At 44.2% G+C, this 22,311-nt stretch overlaps 1 protein-coding gene and 1 long non-coding RNA gene across 2 annotated transcripts; one reads left to right on the forward strand and one right to left on the reverse strand.

The window, feature by feature from the left end:
* Positions 1–875: 875 nt before the first annotated feature.
* On the reverse strand, positions 876–21,464 carry LOC148833899 (basement membrane-specific heparan sulfate proteoglycan core protein-like). Its single transcript, XM_088917930.1, has 26 exons — positions 21,432–21,464; positions 20,574–20,852; positions 20,059–20,334; positions 19,158–19,454; positions 17,771–18,046; positions 17,013–17,306; positions 16,023–16,316; positions 15,213–15,491; positions 13,963–14,244; positions 13,240–13,524; positions 12,562–12,843; positions 11,885–12,178; positions 10,743–11,021; positions 9,948–10,187; positions 9,370–9,648; positions 7,471–7,572; positions 6,730–6,789; positions 5,279–5,326; positions 4,772–4,852; positions 4,601–4,666; positions 4,056–4,118; positions 3,786–3,863; positions 3,239–3,277; positions 2,966–3,031; positions 1,454–1,516; positions 876–1,270 (listed from the first exon to the last, which is right to left on the reverse strand). Exons 2-26 carry the CDS (start codon positions 20,629–20,631, stop codon positions 1,203–1,205), a joined length of 4,449 nt encoding a protein of 1,482 aa, XP_088774056.1. The 5' UTR covers positions 20,632–20,852; positions 21,432–21,464; the 3' UTR covers positions 876–1,202.
* LOC148833900 (uncharacterized) lies at positions 1,217–4,039 on the forward strand. The gene is made up of 2 exons (XR_016091113.1): positions 1,217–1,291; positions 3,817–4,039. It is a non-coding gene; the product is annotated as an uncharacterized LOC148833900 (long non-coding RNA).
* Positions 21,465–22,311: the final 847 nt, after the last annotated feature.

A 22,311-nucleotide genomic window follows, 5' to 3' on the forward strand; every position in this document is an offset into this window, starting at 1 on the left:
CTTTAAGAGGAGTCTGTAACTCGTCTCCTGGAGGGCCTGGTGTCCTTTTTTTTATTTCTGCTCCCATTCTTGCTAGCCTTCCATCCATCCATTTATCTAACCGTTTCTTCCAATTTAGGGCCGCGGGGGAGCCGGAGCCTGTCCTGACGAGCAAAGGGCACAAGGATGTTTACACCCGGAATGGGAGACCAGTCCATCTTTTCAGTGACCTCATTGGTCTAATTTATTTAATTTGCTGCAGCACTGCAAGGGTTCTAACCAGATTCTGAGGCGATGTATGGGTGCCCGTAACTTTAATGAAGTGACCGTCTCGAGTAAAAAAAATGTCAAGTCGAATGTTGAAAACAAGTAGCCCATTTACTGATTACGCAGGTTGAAACAAAAACCAGCTGTTTTCCTCTGTTTTGTGGATGGGGTAAGACCTGGTTATAAAGAATGACGAGGCAAGAGAAAGCTGACCGCGGCCCGCGAGTCTTCACCGAGGGAGGAGCCGGAAGTGTTTGTGTCAGAACGGGATGTAGGGGTTGCGCAAATTCTCATTTACTCCCTTTTTCAAAGTGGGGCGACCAGATTAAAACGGATTAATCCGTGTGCTAATTCAGCAGAAGGAAAAAAGATTTCCCAGTGCAACCGTTTGGACTGACTATTAAGGTCTCTACCCACATATCCAAGGATTGTGAGATTTTAGATTTAAGGGGAAAAAAACAGATGAGACCGGTGACTTTGTTAGAGTTTGTGTTGATTCTTTATCGTTGTGTTACTTAATCATTCCATGACGTTTTAAACCAAGTCAAGTGATAAAGTGTGTACAATTCTATATTATAGTATTTTAATACAGTGTCAAAGAAACTATTAAAAATAAAGGTGTGTTATTGTTGCAAGCATTTAATCTGGGCTCATAATAGTCCGTGAAATACCAACAGGTGTACATAATTATTACAAAGATCTTTAATACGGTCGTATTATTTATTCTGCATAGGAGATAGGATACGAAGATGGAAATATAATTTCGTACTCTAGACAAAGAGAAAAAAGAGAATGTGCAAAAAAAAAACGTTGCTTTTGCAAATCAATAAATAATGTAGAGAACGAGTGAGAAAAAGAGGACGGGGTTGGGTCTCTGTGAAAAGATTTTTTTCATCTGGAAAAAAGACGTTTGCGGCGCGCAGTCCTCCGCGAGACGGCGCTGCCTTCTGCGCGTGTTAATCCGGAATTTCCTCGTACAGCGGCTCCGGCGCCACAGGGGAGCGAGTCCAGATGGAGTCTGTCTCTGCAGAGCAAAAACAAAAAGGTGAGACTCTCCACCGAAAGCATGCCTGTTCTCAAATCAGGTTTGTATTGTGTCTTCTATGGTGAGGAAACGCACAGGAACAGAAGTCCTAGGTGACATTACAGCACTCTTCTGTATAGTCAGGTGTGGTTCAGTCTTCTGTTATTCATCAGGCATCCCTACCTTTGATCTTCTTCAATCCGACAATGGAGTATGGCTGTTGACAGCTGGGTGCTGGATTCTCAGCTGGAAAGCAATCATGTTTAGGCATTATTTCATGCTGAAAGCAGCCCAAAAACATTTTTACAAAGAAAAGTACTCTCAAATTACAGAGTATAGTTACGTGATGGAGCAAATCGACCCCAGCCCAGACGGTGACCAGGGCCGTCTCAAGGGGTGGGCGGGGTGCCCGGGGGGGTCTTGTGTGTAGTGGTGGTGGCAGGGAGCAACACTGAGGTGATGAAATAGCTCCCTAACTGGCCTGCGCAAAACCAGACAAACAGAACCGGACAGAACTTCTCATCGCTGTTGTTGCCGATGCTATCGGTACCGTCAGGTGTCTCAACGCCAGCACCCTTGTCGTCGTCGAGATCACCACCCGTGTCCATTTCGTCTTTGCTCTTGGTTTTCACAACGAACCTTCCCACAGACAATTCGAGTGCCGCATTTGCACCCTCTCTCTTCTGCTTCCTCTTTCTTTTCTCGCACCCGCTGTAGTATTTTTGAAATTTCCCCTGCTTGTGCTCGGCGCTGTTCCTCTTGCTAACTTGCTAAATTGCTAACTCTTCGTCCAAGCTTGTTCAGTTCTGCCGCGATCACGTTTAGCTGGCAACCGACGCCTGTGACGTAGTGAGGGCGGGACACGCCTCCGGCTCTGAATAAAGCATCTGCTCTCCCGCTAACTTGAGATTTCATCTGGAGTTAAAACAAGAGTTCTGTGTGTTGCTTTATTAAAAGATTTAAACATGTTTGTATTAATATTTTGCTGCGTGTGTGAAGGGGGACTGGGGGGGCAAAGCGCGGGGCCCGGGGCGGCTTCCCCCTTCGCCCCCCCTTTGAGACAGCCCTGACGGTGACAGAGAACAGGCAGGAGGCAGGGGGTTTACTGCCCTTTTAGTTACAGAGGAAAGGGCTATTCACCAGGAAGACATAAGGAGAGAGAGAGCCGCTGCAGGTGCAGGGGAAAGGGGTAGCGCAGTTCCCAGAGCTGGCCAGGCGGTGCAAAGAGAACTAGCGCTCATGGCTGCCCCCCCCCCCCTCCCTTATGTAGGGCATGGGGCAAGGGGAAGCTGTGACTCAAGGTCATGGGTCAACGGCACAGTCCATAACTACTGGGAGGGGGGGAGTGGAACACTATAGTATTGTAACGCTCCGGGGTTAAAAATGGGTATGCGCCTTCGTCTCTGCTGCCTTAGGTCGGTCCCCCACCGTCGGGGACTCGGACCCGGGCCTCCGGCGTCACTTGAGCCAAAGGGAAATCTCCCATCAGCCCGGCGGCTGCGGTCCCTGCTATTCACAGGGAAGGGCGGTGACGTCACCGCTCTCGTAAGCAGGTTCTAACAGCCCACAATGGTGGCCGTATGCGTTACAGCATAAAAAGAGAAAGAGGTTCACCTGAAGACCCGCATGATATTACAGCTCTCCTCTGCACGCGTAGCCTTACTTACTCTTCGTGCGAATTACGGCCGTCCATACCTTTGGTCCTGTCCTTCAGCTCAATAATGGAGTACGGCTGCTCGCTCCTGCTGGCCGCTGTCCCAGCTGAAACGCACGAGTGAAAGAACGAGATGAGTGACGCGAAAGAGGGGGAACTCTCTTTATCGCGCAATTTGATGGGGAAAAAAAAGGGGACACGGTCCGGGGCATTTTCATGTAATGCTTCTCTCGAGTTTCCGCTGGTGATATTTGCAAAGGCTTCCCGCAGTTTCCGCGTCATGCACAGCTGGAGAGACACGAGTCTGTCTTTACCTTGATGTTGTGCGTCATTGTTCGTCTTCGGGGCCTTGTCTGTAATAAGAGAAATGATCAATTATAAGGAGCAGGACTGTAAAGGAACGCTGCCCGTTTATGGTGGTGTTTTAGAAATGCCACCTCTCTGCTCTTTTACTTGGAGTTACAGTACGTGGTAGTACTGTTTATTACATGAAGTAGTTCAGGTGGGGAGCTGCGTCAGCATGCATAAGCTGCAAAGGAACAAGTAATGGGTTTAATCCATGCTGAAAAGAGAAGAAACACAACGTCTTGGGTGTAAGAAAGATAGGGCAGTCAGCAAAGATAATGAAGATTATCAATATAAAAGTCTTTTTTGACCAATTAAGCCCACCTGTTAGTGCACAGTATTAAGGACTAGGGAAGAAAGGCACACAATTCTCAGGGAATTAAATTGCTATCCCCTGACGTTTTAAGGCAACAATCGTGCTCACTTCTGGGAGCGGTTGGTATTAAAACCTTTAAGTCTTCACACACTACTGGAATGATTGCTTGAGAACAGTGCAAGAAATCTGTAGCCACTTACTCTTGATTGTGACCCGGAATTTCTTTTTCAGTTCGTTCACGGAGGTGGGCCAGGCGCCGTCGGACACCTGGGGTTGAACTGAAAGACACACACTCCGGAAATGTACCGAGAGAATCTCAACATGCTCAACATCAATCGCAAGATCATAATCTGTACTTGGGAAATAAACTTTGAAACACCTTGGTTCCCCTTTCCCTGGTGATCGGGGACAATTTCGAGCGCAGGCTCAAAATTAAACAGCTCACAAAAGACAAGCTGGACAATCCTTACCTCTGCTTTTTGTCCTTGTAGAAACAGCATAAATAGGCTCTGTGCATCCCGTCTGGGGCTGATCTGTAAAGAAAATGACAACATGTAGTCCTAGTATGTAGTAGTTTGGTGTCGAGGGGAGTACAAAAAGGAAATCTGATCGATTGTTGGGGAGGTTGAGAGAGCTGTTTTAAGTAATAAGTACAAAACATGAAAATAATTGAAAATAATACAATTTTACAGAATTCGGACCTTTTCCATGATGCAAAAAAAATATTTGTGTCCAAGTTTAATAAACCATAAGGGGCGATCAGAATAACTCAAAAACTGACACTTTACAGAGCCGTCCCCAGCCCAGAAACTGAATAAACCCACATAAACCTCGCAGTTATGCAGGCAGTGAGTAAGTGCGGGCAGGTCTTGGTCTCTCCGCTGACAGACGATAGCAGACGGGAGGCCCATCGTCGGAGTTATAGGCAATGCAGCCAACAACACCGATATTGAGATAGCTACACCGATTTTAGCGGGAAAGTGGAACTGTAGGTGAAGGCAGAAAGTCTGCACACCTCGGTTTGCGCTCTTGAGGTTGACGAGGGCGGAGGCCAGTTCGTTGCAGTCTATGCGGGGTTTATCTGAAGATGAAAGGAAAGAAGGGTATTAAGGGTGAAACGGGAATGCTCCCAAAGCCTACTTGAAAAGCTTAACATCTCAGCTTGTGAGAGAATGTAGGTCAACACCTGTGATCCCTCTCTTGTCTCCCGGCTTCGTCGAGTCAGCCATTGAATTGGTAACTTCATTCTTTCCTGTTGGGTGTACTCCTAGTAAAGATCATCGAAAGAAAAAAAGATATATTGGAATTCAGAGACAAGAGTTACCAGTGTTGAGATATTCTGTTTACTTCAACTAAATGAGGTGCGGCCCAAGATTTCTGTTAAACAAAATAGTCCGGAAGGAAGTCTTTTTGGTGTTTTTGCTGAGAGGTTTCGTTTGTTGTAACCAGACTTGAAATGCTGAAGATATCGAGGCACTTTTCAGAAGAGAAAAGGTGTTCATTCTGGGGGGTCTTGGCCCAATCTGTTACTGGCGATCAAGTCTGAAATCTACCAGCCCTCCAACATGTTAATGGCCATTTGCTTCCCTGCCCACACTATCCCAGCATTCTTTGTTGTGAGGAAGTTTGGGACTTGGAAAGACGGCAAGCCATTACTGAAATTGCAGTTTAGTTATGTTGTTGAAATCCTTACTTTTCCTGAAGGAAACTGTGGAATAGCACACCTCTTGTATCTCTGGATCTGGAATGGCAGTAAAATCATGGATCAGAGAAGACTTCAAGAAATCTACACACATTGGCACTGTAATGTATGGATCACACGAAATCTAGAGAAATACTGTATTAGTTCATTGACATTGCAGTGTATGGATCAGAGGAGATATAACATAACATCACTTTATTAGCCCTGTATAATTTCTTGCATTAGGAATTTGTCTTTTCACATACCATTTGCTCTCTATGAGACACACAGACAGGGAGAGAAGCTTGGGGTCAGAGCACAGGCTCAGCCATTGTACAGCACCCCCAGAGCAGTTGGGGTTGAGGGTCTTGCTCAGGCGCCCAATGGAGTAGGACTCCTCTGCCAGCTGCAGGATTTGAGCCAGCAACCTTCCAGCCACAGGCACAGATCCTTAGCCACAGAGCCACCACTCCACACCCAAAGTATAGCGTGTGCATTGACATATAGACAAGTATAAACTCATTGAAACTGCGATACATAAAAACTGTGCCAGATGTTCAACTATGAGTGGGGAGGAGAACAGAGTGATGAAACCAGTTCATAGATTAAAATAAGGCCCTGACTGATAAAGTCCAAGAGGAATACCCATACTCTTTTCAAGAAATATCCTGGGATTTTTAACGACCTCGGAGAGTCAAGACCTCAGTTAAATGTCTCATCTGAGTGTAGGCAAGTTTTTTGTAGATTAGTGTGCCCCTCACTTTACTGGAAAGTTAGGAACCCACACAGACTGCAGGGTGAGCGCCCCCTGCTGGCCTCACTAACACCTCTTCCAGCACCAACCTTAGCTTTCCCAGGAGGTCTCCCATCCAGGTACTGACCAGGCTCACACTTTTAGTGCACTGTCCATTGTGAGTTGCATTGTGATATAGCGGCTGCAAAACACGCAAACTCTGTACAGCGATGAGATCAGATTTCAGGGGGTTTGAGGCATAGACAGCTCAAATGCCAACTTTCTGGTGTCTGTCTTTCCGTGCTGTTTGCTGAGTCTCTGGTTATTAGTGGTAGAGCCACATTGCACGTTTGCTGTGAAACCTAACGACCTCTCACCCTCGTTCTGACACCACTTAGGCTAACCAATGAATACCCTAGTTCTGAGCTCTTTATGGTCTTCAAAAAGTACTTGGGGGACATATCTCCTATTGGGGTGTCATTCGTCCAGGCCCTCATGGAAGCTAGAGATGCTGTCTTTTTTTAACCCGAGGCAACACCTCTTACTTAAAAAAGGAAAACCTACATGGACCCATACTGTATATTTTAAAGCCCACCCAAGGATCAAAATAAACTAGACATACAGATTGGAAAGTGCAAAGCCTTTCTTCTTCTTCATTTTCCGTTGATGTAAAAATATCAATTTTCTGGGAGCGAGATGATCAGTAACAAAATTGCGAGCTGATCCTCACCTTTTCTCTTGTCATTCAGGTCAACGTTCTCATAGAGGACATCCTCACACCTTAATTTCTCTGCAAAATCCAGAAAATCCAAAAGCACACCAACTTCAGACTTTTGGGAATCTATAAAAGTAGCTTGTTCCATACTCCCTGCACCCTTTGTGGAAAAAGCTGCATGCTGTTTTCCATACAGAAATAAGAGACAAGACTCCTTACAGCTGAACAACGAAAGAGTTCAACATGGTTCGATAAAAGCATTTCTTTAGTTTGCACTAGTTAAACAAGTAATGTATAAAACACAATGTGGGAGGGAATCCTAAGTGCTCTGTAGGTCGTTGTTAAGTTAAAAGCTGTACACCCCTGAGTCAACAATTAAAAAGCAAGAATAGACTGTTTTTTGGTTTGTACAGATTGTACAGAATTTTACAGTTTTACCCCCACACTATCAAACTATTAAGCTCCCAGCCTATCTCACTTACGATCTGAACCCTCACAGTGCCTTCTCTCTTACCAAAAACTCAAACACACATTGAAATCTACTTCTACCTTACATGTCAAGAAGCTCACTGCCCCTGCCAAGATTCAGTTATTGCCTCTGGTGGGCTCAGAGCCACACAGCGCTACTGTGGCATTCTAGCCAGTAGAGAATGCTGCTGCACCGATTATGTGGTCTAGATTTCAGAAAGTGATATCCCCCCTGTAGTTCGCTCAGAGCACAGAGCCCTATTATCCCCATAATGTAAGTAGACTCACCTGACGTTTTGTCCCTTTTGCAACAAAGCAGGAACAGAATGGAGATGATGAGCAGAAACAGTCCTACCGCCCCAGCACACCCACCAATCAGCCACCAAGGAACTAGGAGCACAGTAACGTTAGTGGGAAAGCAGTCTGTGTATAGCTATAGGAAGGTTTATCCAGTAAAACCTTTGCCTTTGAGGATGAAGGAGATGTTTTCCATCCATCTTAACTGCCTTATTCAATACAGGGTCGCAGGGAAACTAGAGCTCATCCCAGCAAACACTGGGCACAAAGCAGGATACACCCTGGTCAGGATGTCAGTCCATTGCAGGGCAGATGTACACTCACACCTAGGGTCAGTTTTCACAGAAGCCAATGAACCTACCAGCAGGTCTTTAGACTGGGGGAGGAAATCAGAGCAGAGCACTCGGGAGAAACCCATGTGAACAAGGGGAAAGCATGCAGACTCCATGCAGATAGCAGTCTGGGAAATAAACTCGGGGTCCCAGTGCTGAGAGGCAGCAATGCTAACCACCTCCAGAGATATTTTCTCTCTCCTAAAGCCAAGAACAAAATCCCTCACCTTCACCATTGGGAAATGAGGATTAATTCATCCTTTTTGCAGTTACTTACTTGTAAAAGGGCAGGTGTGAGATCAATGCCTTGAATTGCAAATTTAAAAAAAAAAACATAATATGGGCCAGCAGCCAGCAGCCATATCACCCTGCAGCTCTCAACTGGCTACCCACTGAAGCCCAGCAGTGTGAGCCTGGTCAGTATCTGCATGGGAGACCTCCTGGGAAGCTATGGTTGCTGTAGGAAGTGGTGTTAGTTGGACCAGTGGGGGCTACCCACCCTGCGGTCTGTATGGGTCCTAATGCCCCAGTATAGTGGTGGGGACACTATATGGTAGTGGGTGCCGTCTTTTGGATGAGATGTTAAACCAAGGTCCTGACTCTCAGTGGTCATTAAAGATCCCTGGGCATTTCTCGATAAGAGTAGGGAGTTATCCCAGTGTCCAGGCCAAATTTCCCCCCTCGGCCTTTACCATGGCCTCCAAATTGTCCCCATGTCCCCAATTGTCCCCATGACTGGCTTGCACTTGCCCTGCGATGGACTGGTGCCCCGTCCAGGGTGTACCCTGCCTTGCGTTCGTTGTTTGCCAGGTAGGCTCCAGCTCCCCGCGACACCGTAGGGTATAAAGCAGTTTGGCAAATGACATGATATAATATGGGCATCCTACTAGCATAGGGCAATAATGTGACATCCAAGAGCAAATTATTGTCAACTTCATTCCCTACTATCTGAGAGTACAAGCAATTGGATTCATGAGATGGAAAGAGTGTTGACATGGCAGCATGGCAGTCAGTGTTTGTCTATCTTGTATTGTACTGTCTACGATTAAATGATTAAATTAGCTGGGAAAGTTCAACAGCTTTACAATATATAACAATACATAACACACCAGCTGAAGTGCTTGGATGGCAGTAGGAGTGTCTGAATTGTGGAAAAAGAAAAAGCACAAGTACAATTCGATTTGATATACCTGCTATCAGAGAATCAGACATCAGACATCATCAAGCATTTAAAGACACAGGTCTAAACTGCATTTCTGAGTTTAGCTGATCCACACAGAGAGTGGACAAAAACTAATCCCAGGTCAGTGCATTAATAACACGCCCAAACTGACTTGCCCTGAGAGTCTAGCATCTGTAAGGCCCTGAATCAAGGCCTCCTTGCCCACATTGAGTTTCTCTGAGCGTCTGTGTGAGGCCCTGCACCAAGGACGCCATGCCCACATTGACCTGCTCTGATCGTCTGTGTGAGGCCCTGCTCTAAGGACATCATGCCCACACTGGTCTGCTTCAGCGTCTCTGTGAGGCCCTGCACCAAGGACTCCACACCCACACTGACCTGCCAGCGTGACAGCTGTGACGGTGCTGTTCTTCCGAATCCCGTGCTCTGCCTCTACCACACAGCTGTAGCTCCCAGTGAGCGTCCGGTTCACTTTGGCCATGGAGTACAGAGCCGAGCTGCTCCCCTCGACCACAGGCTGCCCGTCCCGGAAGAAGGAGTAGGACAGCGAGGAGCTGTAGTATCCCGTCAGCTCGGCCTCGCAGGTGAGGTTCACGGGCTCCCCCTCCTGCACTCTGGCTCCTGGGGAGGCTCTCAGAGTCACCTGGGAGAAGAGGTCTGGGAGCAGGACACAGGACACAGGCTGGGTCAGCAATGCTCCACAGCGCCCTCTGCTGGAGTGATGAGCTGGATTGGCTTTTACTACCACAGGAGGAAAACATTCTCAACAAAATGTGCTGAGGCAAAGTATTCAGTCACACCTTCTCACTGGAAAGTCCTGATAGAATTAGATGAAAGGCATTTAAACTATTCTTTCAATGAAAGGTGTAGCTGTTCTCTACAACAGAAACATATTACTCAAAATGCACTTATACAAATGCTATCTTTTTCCCTGATGGTACTTCGGATCGGCTCACCTCTGACAGAGATCAGCACTGGTTGAGACGTGACCTTTGACCTCTGACACCTGTAGAGCCCTTCATTCCTCTTCTTCACTGCAGAAATAGTCACTGTGTTTCCATTGTCAGGTGTCAGGGCTTCGTTGCCTTTGTAAAACTCATATCTCTTCGCTTGTGATTTCCGCTCTCTGCACTGTAGAGTCAGCGTCTGTCCTTCAGTCAGGGGCTGTGGAGGTGTCTGCAGGATCAAACTCCGATCTGAGGATATCAGAACATTCTCCTGTGAGCCGTGGAAGGACGCCCAGTCGAGCTGGTGTTCTGTTTCTACTTTCATACAATTACAGTTCTGCCCCATTGTGGCTCTGATAACCTGTTACAGACCACTGATGCAATTGTGGGCAACAGATATTATTATACAAGGGATGTTCATTAAGGAAGCAGGAACAAATTAAATTAAAGTAATTTGGAATGTTCTCTATCAGATTGTGTGTCTGGAGCTGAGTTGATGTCTGTGGTCTCCAGAGATCTGTGTTTTTCAGCACTAGTGAAGGTGGCACTTGAGATCTGGACAGTGAGTCTACTGGACAGTTTGGAGACAGATGTCATCCAGTCCTCAGGATAGTGTCAATAAGATAGTTCATCTGCAAATGTAATGCATATAAAGAAATATAATATTTATCATGTGACATTGAGTATAATTTCGTCACCCCTTCAAAGGGCTTTGTCACACTCCTTGAAAATGTTTATTATAAGGAATATTATTCATACATTTTTATTATCAAGAGTATTTATGGCATTATTTTCATCTCTTACCCAGCACTCTGAAGTGCACAGATTTGCTGCGTTCTTGTCCAGACTGGGCCTCACACCAGTACAGTCCGCTGTGAGACTCGTCTCTGAAAGTAACCTTACAGTTTTTCCCATTCTTCCACTGGCACTGTACTGATTCAGTTCCTCCTGCAGTTACTCTGTACCAGCTATACTGCCTGCTGCTGGAGTCTCCTCCCAGCCTGCAGCCCATGGTGAGCGACTCTGCAGGAAACAGTACTGTCCAATCAGGTTGCAGCGTCAGTGTGGCCTTGGGGGGGTCCACTGGGGGAGACAGAGAGAAACAGCCCAGCTGATCAAATGTGAAATCAAGAATCTTGACCTGGAGAGCAATAGGAACTGCAAATGGTCACAGAAAAAAAAAGCCATGAGCAACTATATTATGTAAAGTACAGTAATAGTCACACAGTCTTACTCTGGCAAATAAAGGAATTTGGAGTTATTAACTCTCCACTGATGCTGTAAACACAGGAGACCTTCTTAATGAATTTGCAGTTCCTGCCCTTAAATGTCAAAACCTTGTATTGCAGAAACCTGTTCTTAAAATGTTTTGCATTCCCAAGAGCAAAGGGCAGATATTTGTCAACAGAGTGCCTGCCATCACGTGAGCTGGCTTCCATTGTAATTAACAATGATACAACTGCATCTTTCGTAAAAAAATAAATGTGTTCTCTTGCAGTAACGCTCTGGGCTCCTAGGTGGAGCTGCCGCCATGTCTCATATCATTTAAATTCTGTACTTATTTTTTTGTTCATGTGTGTTGAATATTTTTTCCTCTATTAAAAATTATTTAAATAATGATATGAATTAAATTCACTATTATTCACTAGGAATTCACTATTTATGGTGAGAAGAACTAGGAAAAAGCTGGTGGGTCACATGTTCCCACACTCTGCTCAGTTATGTTCTGATCCAAAAAAAGTGAAACACTTTTATTCCAGAGGCAGACAGTTGGTGTTTGAGTCAGTAGGAAGTCTGCCAGTGAAAGTTAAAAGCACTTCTGGGTTCTGATCCTCTTCAGGTTTCTGCTTAACCACAAAACAGAATGGAAACCCGCTCTCAGAGTGAAACACAGCGTGAGAATTATTATGTATTATTGTGTTTTCTGAAGCTGCAGCCCGTCTTACCAGAGACATTTAAGAGAAAAGGGTCGCTGAGTTGTGAGTATTGAGAAGGGCGCCCTCTACGGACCAGACACAGGTACTGCCCCCGGTCAGACAAGACCACTGAAGAGATCTGAAGGCTGTTGCCATTGACACTGCGCTCAGTTGTGTTGACCACAGGGTTCTGCAGATCCCCTCTGAACCAGAGATACTCCACACTGTGGAAATGTTGACTGAGGAGACATCTGAGGGTCACTGGCTCTCCAGAGTACAGCTTCTTCCACGCTGGCTCCTGGGTCACTCTGGGCTGTGGACGCTCTGCAGACACAGCCAGGAACATTGTCAGAGCTGAAGAACCACGTGACTCCTCATTGTGTAAGAAAATGATTCTCTAATAACAATGTCACTGCTGCTGCATCAGTTACAGTAAATCCTGTTTCTCTCTTTCATGACATTTGTTCTTTTATGTGATAGATTATTTTTAATGCAATATAGGTGCAAGCTGGGATATGCCATCTCATATCCTTCTACTGGTGGAGGAATTGCACACAAAGCATTTTGTTTCACTTTTCTAGAGAGATATGAATAGTCATCAAAATGCACAAACATCAAGCACAATTCGATAGACAAGCAAGTGAGGAACATAAATAGGGAAATCTGTCTTTGACTGGCTTCCTCATGCCCTCTGCAGTGTGACTCACCTGTCACATTGACCTCCACTGCACTGCTCATGGCCTGAATCCCCTTTCCCTGGGCTTCCACTCCACAGAGATATTTCCCAGAGTCCTTCAGCCTCACTGCTGTAACAGAGTGTCTGTCCTCCGGTCTGGACCTCAGGACACTTCCGTCCTTAATGTAGGTGTACTGCAGTTCAGGGGTGTGTGCAGGGGTGTTTAACTGGACGGTGCAGTGCAGAGTCAGAGTCTCTCCTTCCCAGACAGGCCCCAGGGGCAGGACTGTGAGACTGATTCTGTGGAAGAGCTCTGCCGAAGAAGAATGAGACATCATTTATATTCCCTAAAAGACTTCTTGCAATGTCAAATGGGGGAAAACACATTTGATCACAACAAAATCAATTTCCTTTTTAGTAGTATGTATAGTTTTTATCCTAAGTTTTCTTTCTTCAAGGCACCAGTGATTGCATTTTGTCACTGTTCTTAAATTAATGGCTTGTGGGGTAAAATATCACCCAAACACAGTGACCTCACAAGCTAAGATATTCTGCTGTTACCTTCATTTAATTAAGGAGATGTGTTTGCGAATATACTAGCTTTTCAAACTAAATTGTAAAAGCACTACAGTATAAGAATGTGTTTGATGGCTTGTTTTGCGTCAGGGCTGGACTCGGGGAATAACCTGTCCACAATGAATGGGCTCACCTTTCACTGTGATGCCTATCTGATTGCTTCTTTTCCAAACCCTCCGCCCCACGGCCTCCACCTCACACCAGTACCGCCCCGTGTGATTGAGCCGCATCACTGGGATGGTAAGAGTCTTCTCTGAGCTCTCCGATTTCCAGGCTCCCCCTTCCTTGAAGTAGCGGTACTGCAGCTTCTCCTGCAGGGCTGTCTCATTCAGCACAGCGTCGCAGTGCAGAGTGACGGAGTCGCCCTCCGTGACTGAGCTCCTCGGTTGGGCTGACAGGGCAGGATGGGTGAACAGCTCTGCGCAAGACACCCGGAGAGGGATAGATGAATCTGGGCTGCCACTTCTCGTCACCCAAGACACCACCAATTTCCATTCGGCTTAGGCAAACAGTCGTGTATTGGGTAGAGCCAGCCACCACACTGAATCAAGGAGGAGAATAATCTCTGTATTCTCACTGTGTCACTGGTGAATAACATGTATTCATCTGTCCTACGAAATGTGAATAATATCCATTTGCATAGTGTTATTCAAGCATTCAGAAATATAAAAATACTTCTAGAAATGGTGTTGGGAGACCAGTTGGTAGCTCTCTTCCATATCCATGCCCTGATCGTCTGATAGACACCATTTTCTATGAAATATCGAATCAGGCTCTAAACGGTCATGACATCCTCTTGTCATGAGTGCTCATTCGCTCAATCATAGTCCACTTCATAATACTTCATAATACTCACCCCACACATTGAGCCTGATGGGCAGGCTGGGGTCCAGGGTAAAAGGTTTCTCTCCTCGCACAGCCTGACACCAGTACTGGCCAGTGTGAGACAGATTAGCAGGGCTGATGATGTAACTGGAGCTTTGGCTGTTGTGTGCTGGCTTGTCCAGATGGTCTTTGTACCAGTTAAAGCTCCAGCCTGGAGAACCATCCTCCACCACACAGGAGAGGGTGACTGTGTCTCCTTCAAACACCTCTGTGTGCATAGGCTGCAGGGAGAGGAAAGTTCTGGGACGGATGACTGAAACAGAGAACAACGACTTTAATATAGAAAGAATTAGTCAATTTACCCAGGTGATGGTTGGCAGTGTGTTTCTTCACTATAAAATTTACACTGTAAATTCACATTCAGGAGTTATTCTTAATTTCTCATCTGTACGTCCACTTTTATTTAATAAACTCCCTATTTTGATCACATTTCTGTTATTTAAATAAAATTATCAGGAAACTCGATAGGACACTGACAGAAATGCTCATTTGAAACCCCATGTAGGGTTAGGGTTAGCACTCCCACACTACTGAGACATTTTTAACGTTCAGTGCTGGATTGTGGGGCCCAAGTCAGCTTTAGGACAAGTGATACTTTGTTCATATGTGATATTTTTTTTTTCAATACTACTGGCTGCTAGTGCTGTGTATTGCACCACTGCATCCATTCAATAATTGGATCCCAGAACTGAGTAAGATAAAAAGAAAACCTGCTCTAAATGGTATACACTCTTAATTCTGTCATTGAACATGCAGCTAGAAGCTAGAAGAACAGTATTTAACATTCCAGGTTTCTTGTAACCCTAACCCTGCTCTGTACTGAAATGGATGCTTATTTATATACCTTTTTAACAGATATTTTTCAACTGATTGAAAATTTGCCAAAAGAAGACATTATTGAAGGAGATGATGCTTTTATCAGTGGTTTTGATTGTTTTACACTGATATTGTTTGGTTTAAGAAATGTTTCAAATTTCTTTAGTGTTTTCCAGGGCTCAACAAAATAACTCTACGGGACTCCTGTGGAAGGTATCTGAAGGTAAGTGTGAGCTTACAATGTTACACTGTCAGATGCAAAACTAGTTTTGCTGTATGATGATATTCACTGTTGCTGTGCTGTATTTCACCTGATTTCTTATATTATAGAACAGGGAAAATGCCTGATTTGTTATTCTACTCAATATAGAAAAGCTGCAAGTAAGAGTGAATGAGACACCATACCCTGTACTTTCAGCTCGACTGGACTGCTCTTTTTGGAGTAAGATGGATTCTCCCTGCTCCTGCCCTGACAGGAGTAATGTTCTGTGTGTGATTCCAGAGCTGAAAGGATGGTCCAATTCTCATCTTTAGACTGGTGAACTGGAGATGTGTGTTCATCTTTGTACCAGTCAAAGCTCTGCATCGGATAACTTCCAGGGACAGAGCACCTCAGTACTGCAGTCTCTCCTGCGTACACCTCTGACCACTCCTGTCCCAAGGATATCACTGCTCGGGGCCGTTCTGCAAACATACAGGAAGAAGCACATTATAAACTATGAACTAGTATATCAGCAGTGTGTCAAAGCAAAGAAATTCTCAAAAAGTACATTACAGCTTGATCTGCAGCTTACTGAGGATAAAACCAACTTTATAAGATAACATAAACACCAGGCTTTGGAACACCACTCTTTATAAAGATTTTCAGGGAGTTTTGACTTATATTCATTAGTTTCAACATACAATCTCTACTTTATTTTCCAGTTCCAATTGCCTCATATGTGTGGATGTTATTTTTGACAGAACTTAATTTTGAAGAATCTCTCTGTAGGTTGTGAGACACAGTTAAAGGCAATAAAAATAACATATTCTGTTCATTCTGTGATTTTCTTGCCTGTTTTGTTTGTATGAGAAAGTAACATTTGAAGTAACTTTGCAGTAACATTGTCTACACGTCTCTTCACTAAACAGCCCACAGTCAGTAAGATCTTAAATGCTGTTTCTGGATAGTAGCTGCTGCCCTTCTGCATCTCTGTAGCTTGTATTGAGACTCACCGTGTACCTCCAGCACAGCTGGCTGGCTGAAATTTAAATAAATGGGCTTCTCTCCCCTCTCTGCCCCACACCAGTACAGCCCCTTGTGAGACAAGTCAACTGCTGTGATGGAGTAGTTCGCTCCAGCCACATCCTTGCGGTCACTCCGGTGCACAGTGGTGTTCAGGTTGTCCTTGTACCAGGAGTACAGCCAGCCCAGGGTCCCGTCCTGTGCCCAACACCTCAGAACCACTGCGTCTCCTTCAAAGATCTTCCTGTCCGGATCCTGGGTCAGGTTCAGGGTGGGCAGGAGGTCTGAGAGAAACAATCTGTGTTAAAATGAGAAGTTTGACAAGCCTCCAGGCGTTTATTTCATTTCAAGCTGAAGGATCATGTTAATGATGTTGGCCATTCATAAAGAGTGATCATGTGTTGGTTGGTGGAGTCTGTGCATGATGCCGAATCCCTTATTTAAAAAGCAGTTTCACAATCTGTATTTCATGACACTGGTGCAAATGTCACTTGTTTGAAGCCCTGTTTATGCAAAAAACTACTACTACTACTACTACTACTACTAATAATAATAATAATAATAAAATACACTTATATACCACTTTTCCAGACCCTCCACTCAAAAACCTTTACAAGAAATCAACAGCTCTCACTAGGGAGGAGAACAGAGTAATGAAGCCAATACACAGATGAAGATCTATGAAGATCAATTCATAGATTATTTGGAGGCCATGATTGGTAAAGTCCAGGGGCTTTATTTGGCCAGGACTACTCTTTTTAGAGAACAGTGTTCCCATCACTACACTAGACCTTAGGACCCACACAGAAAGCAAGGTCAGCACCCACTACTGGTTCATCTTTTCTCTGATATAGGTTCTGTGCTTTGCCAAACCTCTGCATGTCTTTTCCACAGTTTTGCAGCACTTGGGTTGTCTGGATCCATGTGAACATTTACAATGAACATGACACTACACAGACCTGTGATGGAAGAGGACTCACCTGACACCCTCACGGAAACAGTCCGGCTCCTGTTGGAGTAATAGGGAGCAGAGGTGCGCTGGCCGGAGCACGTGTACTGACCACTGTCCCGCACGGTGGCTGAGGTCAGAGTGTAGTTCACGCCACTCAGACTGCTGGAGTTGGGCTGAAGTACCGGCAGCTCTTCTCCATTCTTGTACCACTTGTAACTCCATTGAGAGTAACCTCCAGGGATCATGCAGTTTAGGGTAATATTTTCACTGATGAACGCCTCTGTCCATCCCATGAGCAGGGTGAGCTCAGCCTGTGGGCGCACTGTAGAAATATTTGGCAGGCATTTATGTTGGTCTGATTATTCATTGTCCTCCAAATTCTACATCTACAGTGAACCACTGTAACCACACAACACACATCAATAGATCACTGGAGACTTCTGGCTGGTCACTTTTGTTCACTAACCCTAATCCTCATCATCCCTATAACTCCAGTCACAGCCCTGAAACTACCAACAGTTTTATTCTTAAATCTACCCAGGCACCTTCAGAGGATGTGTCCAGAGAAATCAGATTGTCATTCATTTAAAAAAAAAAATTAAACTGTCTTGAGAAGAATGTGTTGTGAATCTCTTATTTTGGAATGCTATGTCACAAAGCAAAATAACATTCTTGGGAGAAGAAAATGTCCGTAATACAAATCTGAAACAGAAAAGATAAGAAACGTGCAGAGGTGAGGGTTGAACAGATCCTTATCTGAATCCCTCTGAAGGTCCGTTGTCTCACCTGCTATGTGCAGAGTCACTGGCTGGCTGTAGCTCAGTTGAAAGGAGGCGTCGTCTCGGGCAGCTCTACACCAGTACTGCCCCCTGTGGGACAGGGCAGCAGACTGGATTGTGTACTGAGCCCCACTGCCGGGGGCCAGGATCTGGGGGCTGTCTTTGTACCAGGAGTAGAGCCAGTCAGAGGAGCGAAGCCCAATATCACAGCTCAGAGTGACATTGTCTCCTGTAAAGAGCTCTGACCCGGAGGGCAGCAGGGTCAGATGTGTCTCTGGCACAGCTGTGGACACAGAAATAGAGTGTTCATGGGAATGATCAGCAGTGCTGGGATAAAGATATTTTCACTCATATGTACCGAATGTCTGGTTCAGTCATGATAGAAAATGCTGATCTCTCATTGCTCACGACAGGATTCATGACATGACATACAGTAACAGATGGTATTCCAGGAAGAGGAAAACATCACCACCAGGTACAGAGCAAGATTCCTCCATATTCTTACCCCATAGCTCCCAGCATGACTTTATGCGGCTATAGGATATTATTGTCAGTGTTAACCATTCCATGATGTACTCCTTGTTGAGAAACAGGTGCTGTGTCACCAGAAACATGTAAATTAAGTCATGACGTCCTTCTTCCTCAAGATGGGGAGATTTGTTCTTTTAGCTCACTGTCATCACAGTGGAATGAAGGGGTGGTGGAATTGCTGACAACAGGTTAACAAGAATGAGTGCAGCCGGAGCACTGTGCTCCCTGCAGTGTGTTAACACTCACACTGGCAGGATGGCTGAGACGCAGGCCATGTGGCTGGTACTTACTTTTGAACGATGTTTTTAAGGAAATGAAAAAGCGTGCTATTTTAAATGAGCATGCTGGCTGAGCTTAGCGGTTTTAGAGGTGCCATGTCTGTGGTGTAATTCAAAATAAGTATGTGTGTGTGAGGGTTCTGCTTCTGATACTGTTGAACGATGATAAGTCTGTAAACATCTGTGCATCGTACAGCTGCGCGTGTCTGGCCAGATGATACCAGTAATAGACATGAAGCTCAAACCACAAAGAGAGAGACGATGTGACAGAACCACACCTGCATCACCAATGCACTTCAGTTTGAAAAAAAAAACACATAACTTTTCACATGAATTTCTAACATAAGAAAAAGACCACTGTCTTACATCATCTTACCCGCATTGATGTTAAAATGTCTATAAAAATGCTTTGACTGTTTGCAATGTTTCTGAACCACAAGTTTGAGATTATGAAGTCAGACTCTCTGATTTTCTTCCTATTGTTTAACTTATTTTGACAAATTAAAGTCCCAAGGCAATTTAGCATATAATACGAGAAAGGGATTGACAAATGTAATTCAGAAGAGGTTTGACTGTAATACTCACTGGAAACGTGAATCTGGATGATGTCGCTGTACTCTGAGTAATACTCCACTTGTCCTCTCGCTGCCCTGCACCTGTACTGGCCAGTTTGAGACACAGCAGCTGGAGAGAAGGTGAGAATGGAGCCGGTTGGCTCATTTCTCTCTGTCTGGCTCACAGGGTCTGTTTCGTTGTTTCTGTACCAGGAAAACCTCCAGCCGTCAGGCTTTCCCTCAACCCGACAGTGTAGAGTCACTCTCTCTCCAGCACAAACCTCCCTCCATCTCGACTGCAGGCTCAGCCCCGCTCTCGGCCTGCCCCCTGAAACAACAGTGTTCAGTACAGTGTTATCATCCTCACAAAATGACCTTGTCACAGAAATAAAGTCCCATAGTCTGTACAGTACAATCTGGAGTTTTAGGAATTTGTCAAAATCACAGAAAAAAATCAAATATTTGAAAAATATCTAAACACTGAGGTGAAAAATAACCAGAAAAATATATATACTTAGATGAAAACTGCTTGGTGAATTGGAACCAAATTCTAATATGATCAGGACAAGGAGGTAGATACATAGAAGAGAGAAAAGAATTCATTGGTTCACAAGACAATAATGCCTTGATTGGTTAACAGTCATAACCAGATACAATGATGGTTTCACAAGCTGTAATTGTTGTTTTGGATCAATTCACATTAATGCTACATTTCTGCATCTACTTTCATCAGTGAATCATGCACAGCCATCACACCATGTGTTTATCACAACTGTCTGTATAGTATTAGGAAACTCTGTAATACAAAGATTGATGAATCATTTAAAGGGGAAAACAATCACATCAACAGTTATAAATTTCCATCAGACAATAATAATCAAACCCAGAACATTGTCAGTTTCACATGTGCATCACATCTGGGATCAGTTCACCTGTCACATGCAGCTCGGCAGGATCGCTGGTCTTCCTCACTCCCCTCGCTCTCACCTCACACTTATACTTCCCAGAGTCCACAAGCTGGGCGGCAATAGTGTAGCTGTGAGCCGACCCTGAAGAGCCCACAGTCTCTGGTCCTTTCCAGAAGTGATACTGGACAGCTGTGTGCTGTCTGCTCTCATGCAGCTGAGTCTGACAGTGCAGAGAGATGGTCTCCCCCTCCCACACAGCCTGCCAGGGCTGGACGGACAGCGAGGGCTTTGTGAAGAGCTCTGTAGGACAAGCATGCAAAATATAAAAATAGCATTTACACAACCATCGTAACAGAGCAAGGGGCACTCCCAGCATTTTCACTTATAGCTCTTAGCACTGGGCTTCATGATGGGTGTCTGCATCAATCCCCTTTGAAATAAAACAATTTGAAAATTTACAAGTGTGTTATTCTGATATTTAATATTTTAATGAAACTAATCCTTGATCACCACAAGTCATAATAGTTGATTTTACTCACCCAACACTTGCAGGGTAAAGGGTTTGCTGGAATGTTGTTCTACAGGGTTACTTGTCATCACAATGTAACATCTGTAGTCCCCGCTGTCAGATATTGAGACTGAACTGATTCTGTATTGAATCTGGTTTCTATGAGATTCGTCCTGTTTACTGTCCTTAAACCAGAAATAACTCCAGATCTTGGGGTCCCCATTGACCTCACATTCCAAGGTAACAGTGTCCCCTTCAAGTATCTCACCACCTGGGGGGCTCAACTTCACTCTGGGCTCCCTGTTATTGGCTGACATGAGATGTATGGATTAAAACACATCATCTATTCAGGAAGAAACACAAATCGCTTACATACTTTATTCTGTATACAGTAGCTGTAGTTGTTAATTTAGGTTTCTGTAGACTCTATGTCTAAAGGCAACAAATTCAGCTTAACCACGTGCACAACAAAGTAGAATGAATTATTATAATAATAATAATAATAATAATAATAATAATAATAATAATAATAATAATAATAAACTATATATTAGTGAATTCAAGCACTGTTACCCATTAGGAATTTACAGTATTGTTACTGAATATGCTATTTTATTCTAAATCCAACTGATTGAGCTAATGCACAACATGCACAAGTGCAGATACTGTCAGCCATTTTTCTTTAATTCCAGTTGTTTGAAAATGTTTTCAAAACTCAGTTTAATACTGGTCAACTTGTCTAACTCGGCAGCTAAGGTTTCTATGACCGTCAGGCGGATTTCCTGTTAAGGTTTTGGATCGCAGGTAGAGCAGTCATGATCAGTAAATCAGGTCAACAGTGAATCTAGTACATTTTAGGGTGCGGTCTCCATTTTCCTCACTCACTCACCTTGGACACTCAAAACCCAAGAGGTACAGCTGACAAGAACTGCAAGACAAAAATAAAGAAAATAAATATTCCCTTATCTTCCTCAGAGTATGGAGGAATGAGAATAACATTTTTTGTTTTTTTCTTTTAGGTTCTATATAACTGATTATACTTTTAGGTTCCTCCAGGCAAGTTCAGCAGCTAGAGCATATATACTGCAGTTAAATATCCTTAGAAGCTATGAGTCAGTATTAAAAAGCGCCAATAATTGTATTTACATTTTGAAATAAATTCTGATATAGAAGGGGAATTAATTTGTCTTCTTCGGGTTTGTTTTAGAAAATCACTGAAATCATTTGTCTTGCCCCTTTCCCTCTGAATTGCACACATACACACACTCACACACACAGTCTGAAGGTACCTGCCTGCCTGTTTTACAAAGCATTTTCTGCATGTTGATATCACTGATTGAGCAGTCAAATACAAGGGAAGGACAGGAGTAGCTACTAAACTGGCCAATATAACCAATATAGAAACTATAGAATTGAACATTTAAATGCTATAGAAACGTATTCTACAGTATATTCTGCCTGACCAATACACAAAACCATATAACCAACATAGAAACCTATTTAACTTACACAGACTCTTTAGATTCTATGTACAGTAGAAACATATGTAATCTGTTTAACCAATATAGAAAACTAGGATACATTATATAGAAACCTGTAAAGATCTTCTCTAAGGAGTTATTCTGGACTTTGGCGGAGTAGCTGGTTTGACATTGGGGAAATGGTACTGTAACTGAAACTGCAGTATAGCCTTGACCAACGTTAGATCTCGCTGTAACGAGTCGCGTTTCTCTGAGGAGTAAATCGACTACAGGAGCTCCCGGTTTGCT

Source organism: Atractosteus spatula, chromosome 5, assembly GCF_055471065.1.
Source record: "Atractosteus spatula isolate fAtrSpa1 chromosome 5, fAtrSpa1.hap1, whole genome shotgun sequence".
Lineage (NCBI taxonomy): Eukaryota > Metazoa > Chordata > Actinopteri > Semionotiformes > Lepisosteidae > Atractosteus > Atractosteus spatula.

Excerpts from the sequence above, each read along its gene's own strand:
- LOC148833899 (XM_088917930.1), bottom strand. The coding sequence starts at position 20,631 with ATGACAAGTAACCCTGTAGAACAACATTCCAGCAAACCCTTTACCCTG. Across the intron at positions 13,525-13,962 it reads CATCAGGCTCAATGTGTGGG|AGCTGTTCACCCATCCTGCC; the intron begins GTGAGTATTATG and ends TGTCTTGCGCAG. Across the intron at positions 4,119-4,600 it reads CCTCAAGAGCGCAAACCGAG|ATCAGCCCCAGACGGGATGC; the intron begins GTGTGCAGACTT and ends TTTTCTTTACAG.